Source organism: Leuciscus leuciscus (genome assembly GCF_965113295.1).
Source record: "Leuciscus leuciscus genome assembly, chromosome: 19".
NCBI classification, from domain to species: Eukaryota; Metazoa; Chordata; class Actinopteri; order Cypriniformes; family Leuciscidae; genus Leuciscus; species Leuciscus leuciscus.
Window position 1 is genome coordinate 13,022,566 of NC_138743.1, and position 14,344 is coordinate 13,036,909.

General features: G+C 37.5%; 2 protein-coding genes across 3 annotated transcripts; one reads left to right on the plus strand and one right to left on the minus strand.

Moving 5' to 3' along the window:
- The first annotated feature begins 2,218 nt into the window (after positions 1-2,218).
- lft1 (lefty1) lies at positions 2,219-6,843 on the plus strand. Its single transcript, XM_082148272.1, has 4 exons — positions 2,219-2,528; positions 2,767-3,010; positions 3,123-3,362; positions 4,096-6,843. The coding sequence occupies exons 1-4, from the start codon at positions 2,261-2,263 to the stop codon at positions 4,418-4,420; spliced, it is 1,077 nt and encodes a 358-aa protein (XP_082004398.1). The 5' UTR covers positions 2,219-2,260; the 3' UTR covers positions 4,421-6,843.
- On the minus strand, positions 6,341-14,320 carry hnrnpub (heterogeneous nuclear ribonucleoprotein Ub). Of its 2 annotated transcripts, none has more exons than XM_082148209.1 (13): positions 13,729-14,320; positions 12,543-12,657; positions 10,674-10,747; positions 10,247-10,386; positions 10,056-10,155; positions 9,843-9,955; positions 9,476-9,739; positions 8,915-9,034; positions 8,538-8,835; positions 8,179-8,448; positions 7,770-8,062; positions 7,151-7,249; positions 6,341-6,974 (listed from the first exon to the last, which is right to left on the minus strand). In XM_082148209.1, exons 1-13 carry the CDS (start codon positions 14,159-14,161, stop codon positions 6,924-6,926), a joined length of 2,370 nt encoding a protein of 789 aa, XP_082004335.1. In that variant the 5' UTR covers positions 14,162-14,320; the 3' UTR covers positions 6,341-6,923. The 2 variants fall into 2 exon arrangements, with proteins under 2 accessions (XP_082004335.1, XP_082004334.1); XM_082148208.1 differs by having other exon boundaries at positions 13,702-14,320.
- Between the last annotated feature and the right edge of the window lie 24 nt (positions 14,321-14,344).

The window sequence follows — 14,344 nt, forward strand, 5'->3', positions numbered from 1 at the left end:
TATTAATTTCTTTTGACCATGAGATAAAAAAATAAAAAAACATCCTGAAGCACATTTAAATACAATTTTAAAAAACGATATATATATATATCCTGCATAGGTTATGCATTTTTACGATATCGATAATAATCACTGACGAAAAGAACACTGAATTTTCAACGTCGTTACCTTTATGACGTCGCTATAGAATGTTTGTTGTTTTATCAAACCGAGGCGGGATCCGTTTGAATAATGCTGTCTTTCGTATGTAGTAGAGAGGTGTTAATTAACACATGTTTTGTTGATTGGCGTGTACCTCCATCCTTTGATTAAGGATATACTACCTGTGAGAATTAGATGGCACTTCTATTGACAAAAGGGCCTCAAAATAATCGACAAGGAAGGACAGAAGACTGACAGTAATCACACAAGGATCCTGGACTTCAGTTTACTCATGCACCATGTGTATTGTACAGAATGAGTCAAGCAGGCCCCTAGACTGAGGATTTTTGGCAATTAATTTCACATCAAGATTTAATTTGAACAGCATTTTATTTATGCATTTATTTTAGCATTTAGAATTAGCATTTATTTATATATATATATATATATATATATATATATATATATATATATATATATATATATATATATATATATATATATATATATATATATATATATATATATAGCTTATATTTAATGATTCACATTTCATATTCCAGACTTATTACCAGATGTTCAAACAAACTGATTCCAAACTATTTGGAGAAACATACCTGTATCTAGTTAACTTTTTTGTGTGAATAGGACAAATATTAACAGATGACAACTTAATCATTTCTTGCAGCAGATATGGTAATACTCCTCTGGGCTCAAACAGTGAGCTCTTTTGTCTGATTCTGCATTTGTATTGCATTAATTTGCCTCCATCTCCAGCCAGTCATTTGTCATCTGTTCTTCCTGTGAGCTCCTTTAGTCTGTCTGACATCTTAGAGCAAATAGAGGGGCCAATACACATACTTAGACACTGGGCCCTCAGTGCCACTAGCCCCTCTTCTAATGTTAGTGTGACCAAACAAGGAATGGCAAATCTGGCAATGGAATCAGATAATCACCAACCTGTGAAGAGCCTCCCAATCCACATCCTATACTGCAGCCCTGGATTAAACAGTCTGTTTGCCTAATAATTTTAATCTGTGCATCAAGCTGAAGGATGGTGGTCTTCGAATAAACATCTAATCCCTCAGCCCACCCAATGATGATGGGACCACAGCGAGGGTGATCAGAATGGTGCTTAAACAGAGGGACTGAAAACTCTATACTGAAAGACTCTTGCCAGACAAGGAATGTTTTACAATGTCCAGGGGAATGTACACATGACGAACAAGGGTGCTACATCAACGTGCACATGCAAACTGGAAAGGAGGGAGCGTTCTAGGTTCACCATGTCTGGAAGGTCATCGGTAAATCCACACAACAAAAACATTATGTCAGCAATACAGATAAAATAAAATGCAAGTAGAGCAGGTCTACATTCACACATAATTATGTTAACTGTTGCTTGTATTGCAAAAATAGAACTTGTGACATGTATTGTTGAATTGCATTATGTTATAGAAATCCCTCTATCTGTCTATCTATCTATCTATCTATCTATCTATCTATCTATCTATCTATCTATCTATCTATCTATCTGTATGTCTAAACTATATATATATATATAATACATACTGTTTCTATCTATCTATCTATCTATCTATCTATCTGTCTGTCTATATATATATATATATATATATATACATCTGTCTGCCTATCTATTTATCTATATACATACTGTATCTATCTATTATACATATCTATCTATCTATATCTGTCTGTTTGTCTATCTATCTATCTATCTATCTATATTATACATAGCCTACTGTATCCATCTATTATACATATATCTATCATCATCTATCTATTATCTTGAAACTGGAAATGTTTGTATTATGTATTATTATAATTATTTTTATTTAAATAAAAATTGGTTATTTGAATTATCATTCTAGTTTTAAGTTGTGCATTTTGCGTTCATTTCTCCGATGAATCGTAGCTTTCATGTATCACCTATTCACCTTCCCTATGATGTCAGTCACCCCCCCCCCCCCTTGACAAAGTGCGAACAACTGGGGGTCTAACGGGTGCATATAAGGCCGGGCCGCTGTCAAAGCAGATTCATTTCAGACCGAGAACATCAGCACAGACTCAGAACCTCTTCTGCACCTTCGCGTAAACGATGTCCTCAATCCGTACCGCTTGCCTCCTTTGCGCAGCATTTTTCGCGATGGTGAGGGGTTTCACCCATGAAGACATGAAAGAGGCTCTCCTGAAGAAATTGGGACTTAATGAAGTTCCGAAAATTCACAAGAGGGATCTGGAGAACCTTGTGATTCCAGCGCACATTAAGAACAAATATGTTTCCATGCTGAAATTGCACCACGCAAGGAAACGCCGCTCGCTTCCCAGTTTAGCCGGCATCCTGAGGGGAATCCCTGGAAATGCAGGTAAGATTCATTTGCTTAATTAACTTAAATGCACAATGTATAGCCTAATGCAAAATTTTGAGACAAAGAACCAGTAAACTGACATTAAATGCAAAAAAATAGTGCATAAATTGTGCCATGCAAATGAACATTTAATATGCTGCAATTTAAAAAAATAAAACTTTAAATAGTAACTTATAACTTTAAAACATAGTTTTAAAAAATAAAAAAATTAATAAATTGCTCTCGTCTATTCCAGACATCTCTGGTGAATTTGTATATTCTGACACGACACGTCAACGTGTGGTCTTTGAGATGACATCAAGGATCCCTGAGAACAGTGAAGTGACCATGGCAGAACTGAAACTGTTCAAGAAAGCCCCACACAAGCGCTCCATCCCAGAGAGAAAGGGCCACCGGCCCGTCAACAACGCTAGGGTGAGCATCTACTGGGTAGAACTTCTGGAAGACGGGTCAAACAGAACTTCACTAGTGGATTCCAGGTAAGCAGAGACGGCCACAGACAGTCATTATTCTTTCTTCATTATGCTAATTCCACTGCTGATTGGCGTTAAGGAACATGCATGCTAATTGTAACAACCATTACCTCCTCAGATTGATTCCCATTCACGAAACCGGCTGGAAGAGCTTTGATGTCACCCAGGCAGTACACTATTGGTCGAAAAGCCGAATGGAGATGCCCATGCACCTTGAGGTGTGGATCGAGGGCGAGAGACCCGGCAGTTACGCGGCAGAAATGGCCAAGTGTGTCCACTTCACAACTCAAGATCCAAACGAAAACACTCTGGGAAAACCTGAGCTTGTTCTTTACACCCTCAACCTCGAAGAGTTTGGGTAAGCCTGGCTTCATTTCTTAATATTCGCCTCTTTTCTGGAGTAGCCTAGGCCTTCCTTGTATTAGGCTACACCTTGTGAAAAAAGTATTCTAGTTTTAAAGAACATTTTTTTAATACTATTTTTTCACTATTTTTTATTCTTTTTACTTAATTACTTAATCCTAACTTTAATAAAATGTAACATTTACTGTTACATAGGCCTGCTTTAAAAAAAAAAAGAAGTAGCCTATTAGGCCTAGGCCTAATATGCTAATTTGGTTAATTTATATTCCAGTTATTGTTAAATGTAATTGTAAATATATAATATAATATTATTTTATATATATATATATATATATATATATATATATATATATATATATATATATATATATATATATATATATATATAAGGGCCTATGCTCAAATAATAAATTAGGTTAGGTCTATGCATTTAGGCTATAGTGTAAATGTGGCAAATGTAGTCACATAAATAGACCTACTTTTTTAAATAAATATTTTATACATAGAGTTAGCAATAAATAATTTCAATGTTAATTCTTGCGGAATTTTTTTAATTGTCAAATAGTCAAAAGAATTATCCTATCATTATAATTAAGGCTATGTAGCTTAACACCGGCAGTAAAGCCTTACGGAATTAATTTCTTAAAAATAAAACGGGTATAGGCTACGTGTTTCATTTAAAAACGCTCCAACAATGTGTTAATATTCTTTTATTGTTCACGTTGCAGGTCTAGTGGAGACTGTGAAACCAACAAAGACAGTGAAATGTGCTGCAGGGAAAAATACTTCATCAATTTCCGAGCCTTGACTTGGACCCAGTACTGGATCATCGAACCGTCCGGGTATCAGGCGTTCAGGTGCAACGGCGGCTGCCGGCAGCCCAAGCGCAACTACGGCTACGGAGAGAGAAAGTGCGCGGTTGTGGAGAGCGCGCCTCTACCGATGATGTATTTAGTGAAAAAAGGAGATTATACTGAAATTGAGGTGGCTGAATTCCCAAACATGATTGTTGAACAATGTGGATGCGCAATGGATAATATTTCAGTTGTATGAATATGCCATTTGCCATCGACCATCAGTCATCGTGATGACGCACTGTATTTTGTTATAGGCTGGCTAAGAAAGGGTGTTGGCAACTTAGCCTTCATGACATACCTTAAGCACTTTGTATAAATTTGTAAATATTGCTAAATTGATAGGCATTTATTTTTGCATTGTATATGATGCCATATGAACTGAAAAGATTGAGTTGTAGATGTTATATTTTGAGCAGGAAATAGAATGGGTTTGTTGTAAATGTCACTTTGACTGAATATAAATTAAACTATTTTTCATTGAAACCTCTACTCTTTTAGTGACTTTTCCTCTTCTTAAACCAAATAAACATTTGCATATTCCAGTGTTTGCAGATGGCCACATGGAGAGCAGACGTAAATAGCCAACACAAGGCAGTTATGTTTTTGTTTACTCTACACACACAAATAATCACTTATTAAACAGAACAATTTGTAGTTTAAAAAGGGGTGTCAAGATCCTTATTTAAACATACCTAATAGCATAAAGGGTTCTGATACATATAGAAAAAAGTATGGTGGTAACCATATAAAATATCAGTCAAAACATGTTCTTCATTCAAATAACATTTAACTTAAGAATCTTTTTAATTTCTTTTGTCATTTATTTCATGACATTAGTAGTTCCCACAGTAACTATTTAAATGATATTAAGAGAAATACTTTACATTAGAGAACAAAACACAATGATTAATCTCATACGTTTATTACATTATTTAATGACACATTTCCTTACATCATGAAACACTTTAACATTCATCTCGTTGAAAAAAGAAAACAATGCCAAAATACAAACATCATAAACCATACCACCTGCCATCTCTAAACAACACATAATGCCACATTTTTAGTAAAATTTAGACACTTTCGTCCTCAAAAAAGCACAAGCAAGGTCTACGTAGTAATCGTTGCAAATCTCTCATGCCATGCTATGCACTAATTTCATAAGGGACAGGGTCATTATTTGATCCCACATGAAATCATTTCAAGAAAAAAATAATACTTTTACATCAATTTATATGGTATACAGTTAAAAAAAAAATCCACTTAAACTATTACATCATGATTAAATACACCAATTTTAAGTCAAAATAGCTGCCCTTTTTCTTTGGCCATTTGGCACTTTTTAAGAAATATATTAATTGAAACAAGTCAAGGGCTTGTCTTGACAAAAAACAGGATGTGATCATGGGTTTGTGAGATGTGGTCTGAAAGAGTATCAAAATGCAGGTCATTTAAATTTAGAAAAGCCAGATCAGTTAGAAAATTCTGATATGACCTTCAACTTTGCAGTATTTCACAGCTCGCTCTATGTAACATTAATAATGCATTTGAGAATTTAACAAAAGAACTTGCTTATGTGCTGGCTGTTATATCTAAAACCGTTGTCATCAAGGCCACTATTTGCCCAGTTAATCCCAACGGAAACATTTTATCCTGTAATAAAACGGTCCAAATTGTGGACCAGAAATGGGAAAGTTGCATTATCAAATAGATCCATCTAGTGGTTACTCACATAAGGTTTTGCAGAACCATTTTAAAGTGTGTTGCCACAAAATGTTACTCAGAAGTATTAGTAAGCTTAACGTACAATATATATTTGAAGTTATTGTTGATAAAATGTTGATTTGTGTAAATAAGTTCAATGAATATACATGTTTCGTCATGGCTTCTCTTGGTTTTTTACATGATACAAATGCATACATTTACTTTTGAAACTATGCAATGCATTTAAAAAGTCACATGAACTAAATTGATTTACAAATATCTCCACCGTATGAGACAGGAAGACACTGAAAGGTCTTACGGTGCTGAATTAAGAGACAAATCTGATTGACATTCAAAGGCTTTTTTTAAATGGATTGTTCAAGATATCAGTCAAAAGCCATAAAAAGTCATAGAAAAGCAAGCACATCTTTTATTGCAAACCTATGAAGTAACTGTTACAGTCTGGGCTAACAAAGAAAAAATTGAAAATGCAAACAGTAAATAAAGAACAATATTTTCACTCCTCCACTGAACATGAAAAGTAGAGTAAATATGAATGATTATTGACAAAAGTTTTGAAAATATTAAGGTTCACAGGGATTTTTTAACACTACAACTTGCGCAAAAGAACTTAAAATAATAAAATAATTTACAATGAGTAAAAATGACATTTTACAGAATAAAATTCACAACCCTGAAATTCAAAGCAAGACATATGCAGTGATTCCTGATATAACAATATCAAAGCTGTGATACAAAAAAAGGGGGGAGGAAATGCATTTTACAAAAATCTGAGAGTGAAGACATCACACACCTATGTAGAACGTAGACTGTTTACTTCTGAGGCGGAATGTTTGTTTGCCACTTGCTTCTCATTTAAAAATGGACTTCCTTTAAAAAATTACAATAAACGAGGACCATAAAAGTGGATGGATATTCTGTGGCTGTGCATCTCAGTGCAACAGAGGCCATGAGTCTTTAATACAAATGTGCACTTAGTAATATCCTGGGTGGTACTGTTGATTCCATGGCTTCTGGTTCCAGAACTAAGGGGTCAAAGAAAGTTGAATCAGTCAAATGGACTACAATTTGATTTTGTTGTAAAATATTTTGGAAACTGTAGCCAATCTGTTGTTGGATTTCTAATTGAAAGAGTATGTATGATTCATTTGTGACCCAATCAAATGTTAGCTTTCTCAATAATATACATAACTTTACTCACCCCTTGTTGCCAACTCTGGTTAAAGTTTTGGGCAAAAGACCCGTTTTTGTTGCCAAAACCCCCACGATTCTGCTGGTGGCCTCCTCTGCCGCGGAACTTCTAAGAATATGAAAATTCAAAATTACTCTCCATGTCAAAGTCAGATCAAATTGAAGTTTATAAGGATGTACAATTCAAGAGGTTGGAGTCAGTAAATTTCTTCAAGAAATTAATTTTATTCAGCATGCATACATTAAATTAATCAAAGAGTTAAAACTGGATTTTTTGCTAAATACTTCTGTACACACTTTTTTTTATATATATATATATATATCAAAACTTTAATGTTTTCAGCATTGATGTTTAAGCACTAAATTAGCATATTCAAATGTTTTCTAAGGGATCATCTGACAAACTCAGCTTTGCCATCACATGAAAAAATATATGAATAAATTAAATATATTAAAACAGAAAATTTGTATAATAAACTGTAATAATATTTAAAAACATTGTTTCGACTATTTTCAATCAAATAAATGCAGCCTTGGTCAGAATATTGTTGAAATATTTCTTTCAAAAAACAATCATACCCCCTATTTTTTAATAATAGTGTATTTGGTTGCAAAATATAGGAACTAACCTGCTGAAAGTGTCCTCTGTGGTTGGGTCCACCGCCGCGGTGCATGTTACCTCTGTTTGCAGGCCCTCCACGGCTCATTGCTCCACCTCTGCTGCCCATGTTGCCCCTCATGTGCCCGCCCCTCATGTGCCCACCCCTGGGAGCCATTCCCCGGTTGGGCATCCCACCGCCTCCACCTCTGCTGAAGCTGCCTCGACTATGGAACCCGCCTCGGAAGACAGGTGGTGGTGGCGGGGGTGGCATGTAGCCACGTGGGTGACGATTAAAACCGCCAACACGAGGTGGTACTGGTACTGAAAGGAAAAAATATTTTAATTATAAATAGACCTCATTTTAACTGATTCAATGGCAGCTCACTGAAGAGCACCTCATACAAAAGTTCTGTATTAGTCCACAAAAAGCCACTTACATCCTCTAAAGTTTCCACGGGGCTGGAATCCACCTCTGCCTCCACGTGGTCCTGGACCACCACCCCTACTGAACTGGTTCTTAGGCCCTCTGCCTCGTCCACCTCCCTTTCTGGGGGTCAAGGTACCCTGGTTGACTTTCTTCTCTGGTGGCAAAGCACTCTTACTCTCTTCCTTGTACTGCTCCAAGAGCTTGACGGACTCCTCCTTCTGCAGTTCCACATAGGTGACCTCTGAGAAGCAGTCTCCTACTTCTGGCAATGTGTAGATACCTGTAAAGAGGTAAAAAAAAAAAAACATTTTGTAATCCTACTTTATGTACGTTGGTTTTGCAATGAGGAAATAAGACATCACATCTTACCTTTCATTTTTAGAACGGCGTGCTCGGGTACATCTTTGCCGTCGGTTTCCGCTTTCTTCTGCGCTCTCTCCTTAAGGGCCTCGTCTGTAGGGAAGACCACTACAGCTTTGCGTTGGAAGCCAGCAAACAGACACATCTTCCTTCTCTGGGCCGGTGCAGAGACATTAGTCTGATCCAAAATATAGTTTCTCTTTTTGCGGGCAGCAATTTCAATAAACTTGCCCAGGAACAAAGGAGCACGCTGAGAGATGGCTGAGAGCTTTGTGGTGTCTTTGTTTTGCCTCTTCATGCTGTCAATCTGCAAGTACAAAAAATGAGATTAGATGAGAAAATAAGACAGGAAGCAAGACAGGATAAAAATTTAAAAATACACTCACCATCATCTTCTCCAAAATAGTGTTGGTGCTGAGGATGTTGAACTTCCCAGGGTTCTCTTCAACATGTTTCTTTACCCAAGCAGTTTTTCCAGATCCAGGAAGGCCGACCATGACAATCACCTTGAAAACAACAGAGATAATCATATCATTAATGCATGCACAACAAATATTACCCACTGTCAAGTTGTTTCACGTGTTGTGAATGTTCATAGGTTGTTGTTTTTTTACACTAGAGTTCAAAATGTTTTAAAAGAGGTCTCATGCTCCATCAAGGCTGAATTTATTTGACCAAAAAGTGAAATAGTACCATTTAAATATTTTTCTTTCTATTTTAATATATATTAGAGCAATATAATAAAATATAATTTAATACAAATAAAAACATTATTTATTAGTAATAATATTAATCAAATATATTACAATTTAAAATCCAATTTATTCCTGTTCTGGAAAAGATAAAACACTTCAGAAAACATTCTAATATGAACCGTGATACATTTCTTCAGTTGATGAATAAAACGTTTTTAAAAAAGCAAAAACAAACTGATTTGAGGTGAGTACCTCGCAATCTTTCTTGGTCTCAGGTCCCTTAGGTCCTCTGATACGCTCATCCACAGGAATTTGCTGCAGGAAGGTGAAGCCCTCCACCTGAGGGAAGAATGGTGTCTCGTTCTGACCGAAATTGAACTCAACAGCGCAGTTGTGGCAAAGAACATGGGGGAACAGAGTTTGTCCGGCCAAGGTCTCCTTATTGACCTTGAAAGCCACATCAAGTTCCTTGCCATTTTTGGAAAATGAAATCTCCACTTCATCAGCTTCAAAATTCTAGGTGAGATAAAGAACAAATTACAACAAAGTACATAAAAATAAATCTGAAGTAAAGGGGAAAAACAACTGTTGTGAGAGCGATGTGAACTCCAGGCCTTACAATGAAGCAGCCGATGACATCATTCTCATCAAAACTCTCCCCGTAATCTTCAGTCACACAGTTTGAAGTCTTCTTCCCTTTGCCCGAATAGGAGTAGGAATGCTCCTCCTCACCTAGAACAGTAATATAACAGTCATAAGTGTTAAAAAATATTAAATAGAGCTGCACAATCATACATTGTGGCCACATTGGAACCATGTTAACTGCACTTACCCAGCAAAAGACTTCCATTAGCCAGGGACCAGCCAATATGGACATCATGAAAGTCCATGTTTTTACTGTTTAAATGCTTGACTGGGATTTTCTCAGTGATCTGCAAATGCAGGAGACAAATAATGAATAACGCACTGATCCAAAATTCATCACTTCCTCATCCCGTTACATAAAAATGCCACAGTACCCACCTTCATTTCGAAGCAGGCTTTGCCCTTGTTTACTCCATAGGAGGCACGGCCACCTGCCCAAAGGTAAGCAAAACTCTCCATGGTGAGGGACGAGGCGCTGTATCGGTCTCGGGAGACTTTGAAATGGAGGTCGCAATTGTCTACGGAGTCATCGAAAATTTTAAAGAGTTTTAGTCCAAGAACAGCAACTTTACAGTTTATAACATTTCTACAATCCTGGTAAGTGAGCTTCTTGACCTATAAAGGTTGGTTGGTTTAACACCATGCTAATTTTATGGCAAGTAACAAGTTAAACTATACAAGAACAATTTAAAAACCTATACAAGCTAAAACTCTAAAATGGTTTGTGTTTATATTTTCTAAGAGAACTTTTTATAATTTAATAAAGTATGCTTGAGATGCTGGACTCATTTATTAAAGCACTCACAGGGATCCAGGCAGACCAGTGTGTCGTCAAACTCTTCATCCTCTTCCTCCAGAGGTGGCAGGGGAGACTTAGCCCTGAAATAGAGGCAATAAGCCATTAATTCCACGAGTGAAGCACAACAATTGGACTGTGATGGACTGGCATGCTTCCAATGTCCAGGTGAGGTCCTTCCTCATAGCCACTGCAGCACCAACAGTAGATTTGCATTACCTTACATTGACTGCTCATAACATTCTTACTGTTTTGTAAATTCACATTTATGAATGCAAAATTTGCCATCATTGCTTACCAGTTTACCCCATGACGAAGCCTGAAAGAAAACTTGTTGGTGAAATAGAAAGTGGAAATATCTTGCAACGTGAAGAGGTTGTTGACATTTTCGTTTTATTAAGTCATGGTCTGAAAAGGTCTAAGGGTTTTTATATGCAAATCTTTCTGGAAAGGTCAAAATAAACTAAAGTCCATAAATCTGTTTTGGCCTATCTTTGACTATACAGACAATACAAAAGACTTCAACAAAAAGGGTTAAAATTAACGTTTTATCTATATCTATATATATAGTAACCTTAGAATAATAGTTTTATAAGGGACATCTGGAAGAGGAAATTTGCCGTCATGACAAAATCCAACATTCTAAAATAGAAATGAAACCATCTGTATTTGTTTTAGATTGCTAAAAGAAAACAAGCATGTAGACAGCAAATAGTATATTTGCCCCATAGACTTCTACTGCACTAGTTTTTACAAACTAAAGGAGTTGAAATTGCTTTCCATGGTAACCAAGAGTATGCCACAGATGTCATCTCAGGGTCATTAAACAAGTCTTTACATTTCTGAGTATATGGGAGTTGCCACCATTATGTTCTTCCAGGCCCCATAAATTCAAGTGACGGCCCTGTCTAGATCATCCCTTCAATAAACCAATGGCTGCCATTGGTAACTGGGTCAGATATTGCTAGAATTTCCGTGTTAGAAAAAACAGCTTCTACAGGATGACTCGCAAAGTATCGAACATCTTTGTAGATTTTTTAGGCTTGAGACCCACTGAAATTGATAAATTAAAATATTTACATCTTCCCTTTTGTTCCATATGCTGAAAGAAAAGCAGAATGGGAAAATTTGCCATCCAAACATTGGTTCACTTAGAAAATCAAACCTAGACAGAAGATTCCTAATGAATGTATTATGTCTGGAATTGAGCACCACACACTTAGAGAAAGAACATGCATTACAGAAATAAATATATTTCCTTTTCTTAATGCAATGTGAAGAGTTGCAAGAGTTTGCAAATGGTTGGTTGTACTTACCTGATGACCACAAATGAAAAACTTTAAAAGGAAGAGTTATTACAATACTTTACACTTTATCTAAATACACATACACAAAAACAACAACTGAAAGATATTACATTATACAAAGAAAAAAATCGAAATCAAAATACAAACGACAAAGGAACGTCTGAAGATTGAAACAACAATTTGCAACTTTACCGCCCCATTACGTAATGATGCACTGTGCGATACAAACTCTACGCCACTGCCCCATCACCCCCCACCCAGCCATGAAAGAAACCGCATCTTGTGCTATCGTCATTGCTTTGGTCACTGTCTGAATCGCCACACGCGCATACAGTCAGCCTGACAAAAGTGCAAGTGTGTGTGACAATAACATTGTTTTTTTTCCAATTGTTTCATGAGCTTTCTGCAGGTAAGGTGTTTTGTATTAGCCAGGAATGACCCCCAACAAAGTTTTACTTTAAGAGGTAAATGAGGGTTGCATTTTTCTAGGTAAGGCATTGGCACTTAAAGCCAATATATATATTAAAAGTGGCACTTCGGGGATAATGAAGGCCATTACTTCCATCCTTACCGGCTGTATTTGCTTTCTTCAATAAATTCAAAGTAGCCCCTTCCATGTTCCTCTCGGCGTCTCTTAACACCCTTCTTATTCTTCTGATCAGCACTGATGTCTTTGTCCGCATCCCCTTTGAAAATAAAACAAACAGTAATGAAATGCCCGGACGTGTTGGACCCTGGGTTTTAAGGGTGGCCCACACGACAGGAGTGCTCGGACTTCAGAGTTACATAATGAACCGACCACCTCTGATCAGACAGAATACTTTGCTTGGTTATGTCATTATGGCATTCAGGATTCAAATTGCAAGCACTGATCTGACTGCATAAAGCAGATCAGACAAAAATGTGAGTGTGTTAAGTGCTTTTCTCTACAATATGTAATGCATTGACAAACAAATACTTTATTTTAAAATATATATTTAGCCTATTGTAGCTGGCTAACCATGTTCACATCTTTGATGACAAATAACTGGGGAACATCAACACATTATCCTGAACCGACCTTGTGCGGAAGTAAATGGCGCCTTCTAGCAATCTGAACCGAAACTACACAATGCACCTTTCTTTCGAGACTAGAAGTACTTTTCCGCCATTGTATAATATAACTAACCGTATCACCCGCCGATAATATATTATTTCACTGTAACCCCCGCACTTCTGCATTGTCTACTGTAAGGTTTTGTGCAGAGCAACGTATGTATCCGCGCGAGGGCGACCCGCCATGAGCATGCAACGAGGCGATCCTCCCGCGAGACAATTCGAGTTTTCTGAAACTACCAAAACCGACCAAAACAGTACAATAAAGCATAAAAATCCGTTAGACGTAGACTAGAATATAAATATACCTTTTATCGTAACGAAATATCAACAATAACCAACATAAGTTACCTCTAACAACAAAAGGTTCGCGCGGGTGATTTATATAAGTTAGCTTTGCTGACACGGCTAAAAACAAATAAACCATCAAAATCTTAAACTCAACCGAGTTAGACCACTTGGAAAAACCAGATAGTAAAGTGAAACCGACAGGATTAGCTCATTAGCCATCTACACAATAGCCACCGGTTAGCCGTTAGCCACATATGCTAAATGATGATCTCACCGGCTTCAAAGCACACGTGAACACGATACTCCCGGCGTCTAGAAAGCCATTTTTAACACAAAAAGCTCACCCTCTAATGGATGAGACTGAGGCTCACCGTCTTCATCGTCGATTTTGTCAATGATATCGTCGTCGTCCTCCTCCTCCTCATCTTCTTCAAAGGCTTTGTCCATTTCCACGCCGGCGTCCCCATCCTCCTCCTCTTCACCCATTTCGTCGTCCTGACCATCACCCACAACAGCGGCATCACCCTCGTCTCCATTTTGCTCCTCGGCCTCCATGCTCTCGCCCTCTGGCTCTTCTTCACCCGTGCATTCTTTTTTGACTGCAACACCGTTTCCATCGGCCTCCTTTTCTTCTGGTGCTTCTGGCGCGACGGCGTCTTCCTCTTCGTTCTGGGCCTCTGCATCGAGCGCGGCCTGCAGCCGCTCCATAAGCTCGGCCTTCAACCCCTTGTCGGAGAGCTGACGCTTCTTGAGCTCGTCCTTCAACTCGTTCACCTTAAGCTTTTTTACGTTGATTTCACTCATGTTGTCGGTTTAGTGTAGATGGTCTATGAAAACTAAAAGACTCGATTGTTAGACTATTGCAATCCAGGGAGAGCCGACGGCCGCTTTGCTTCTCTGAATTGCGCACAGCCGCGGTGTGTCTGTGTCCACCGGCAAAACAATTCAATGGCGCCTGGTGCTAGACCCCTCCCAATGCAACTGCAC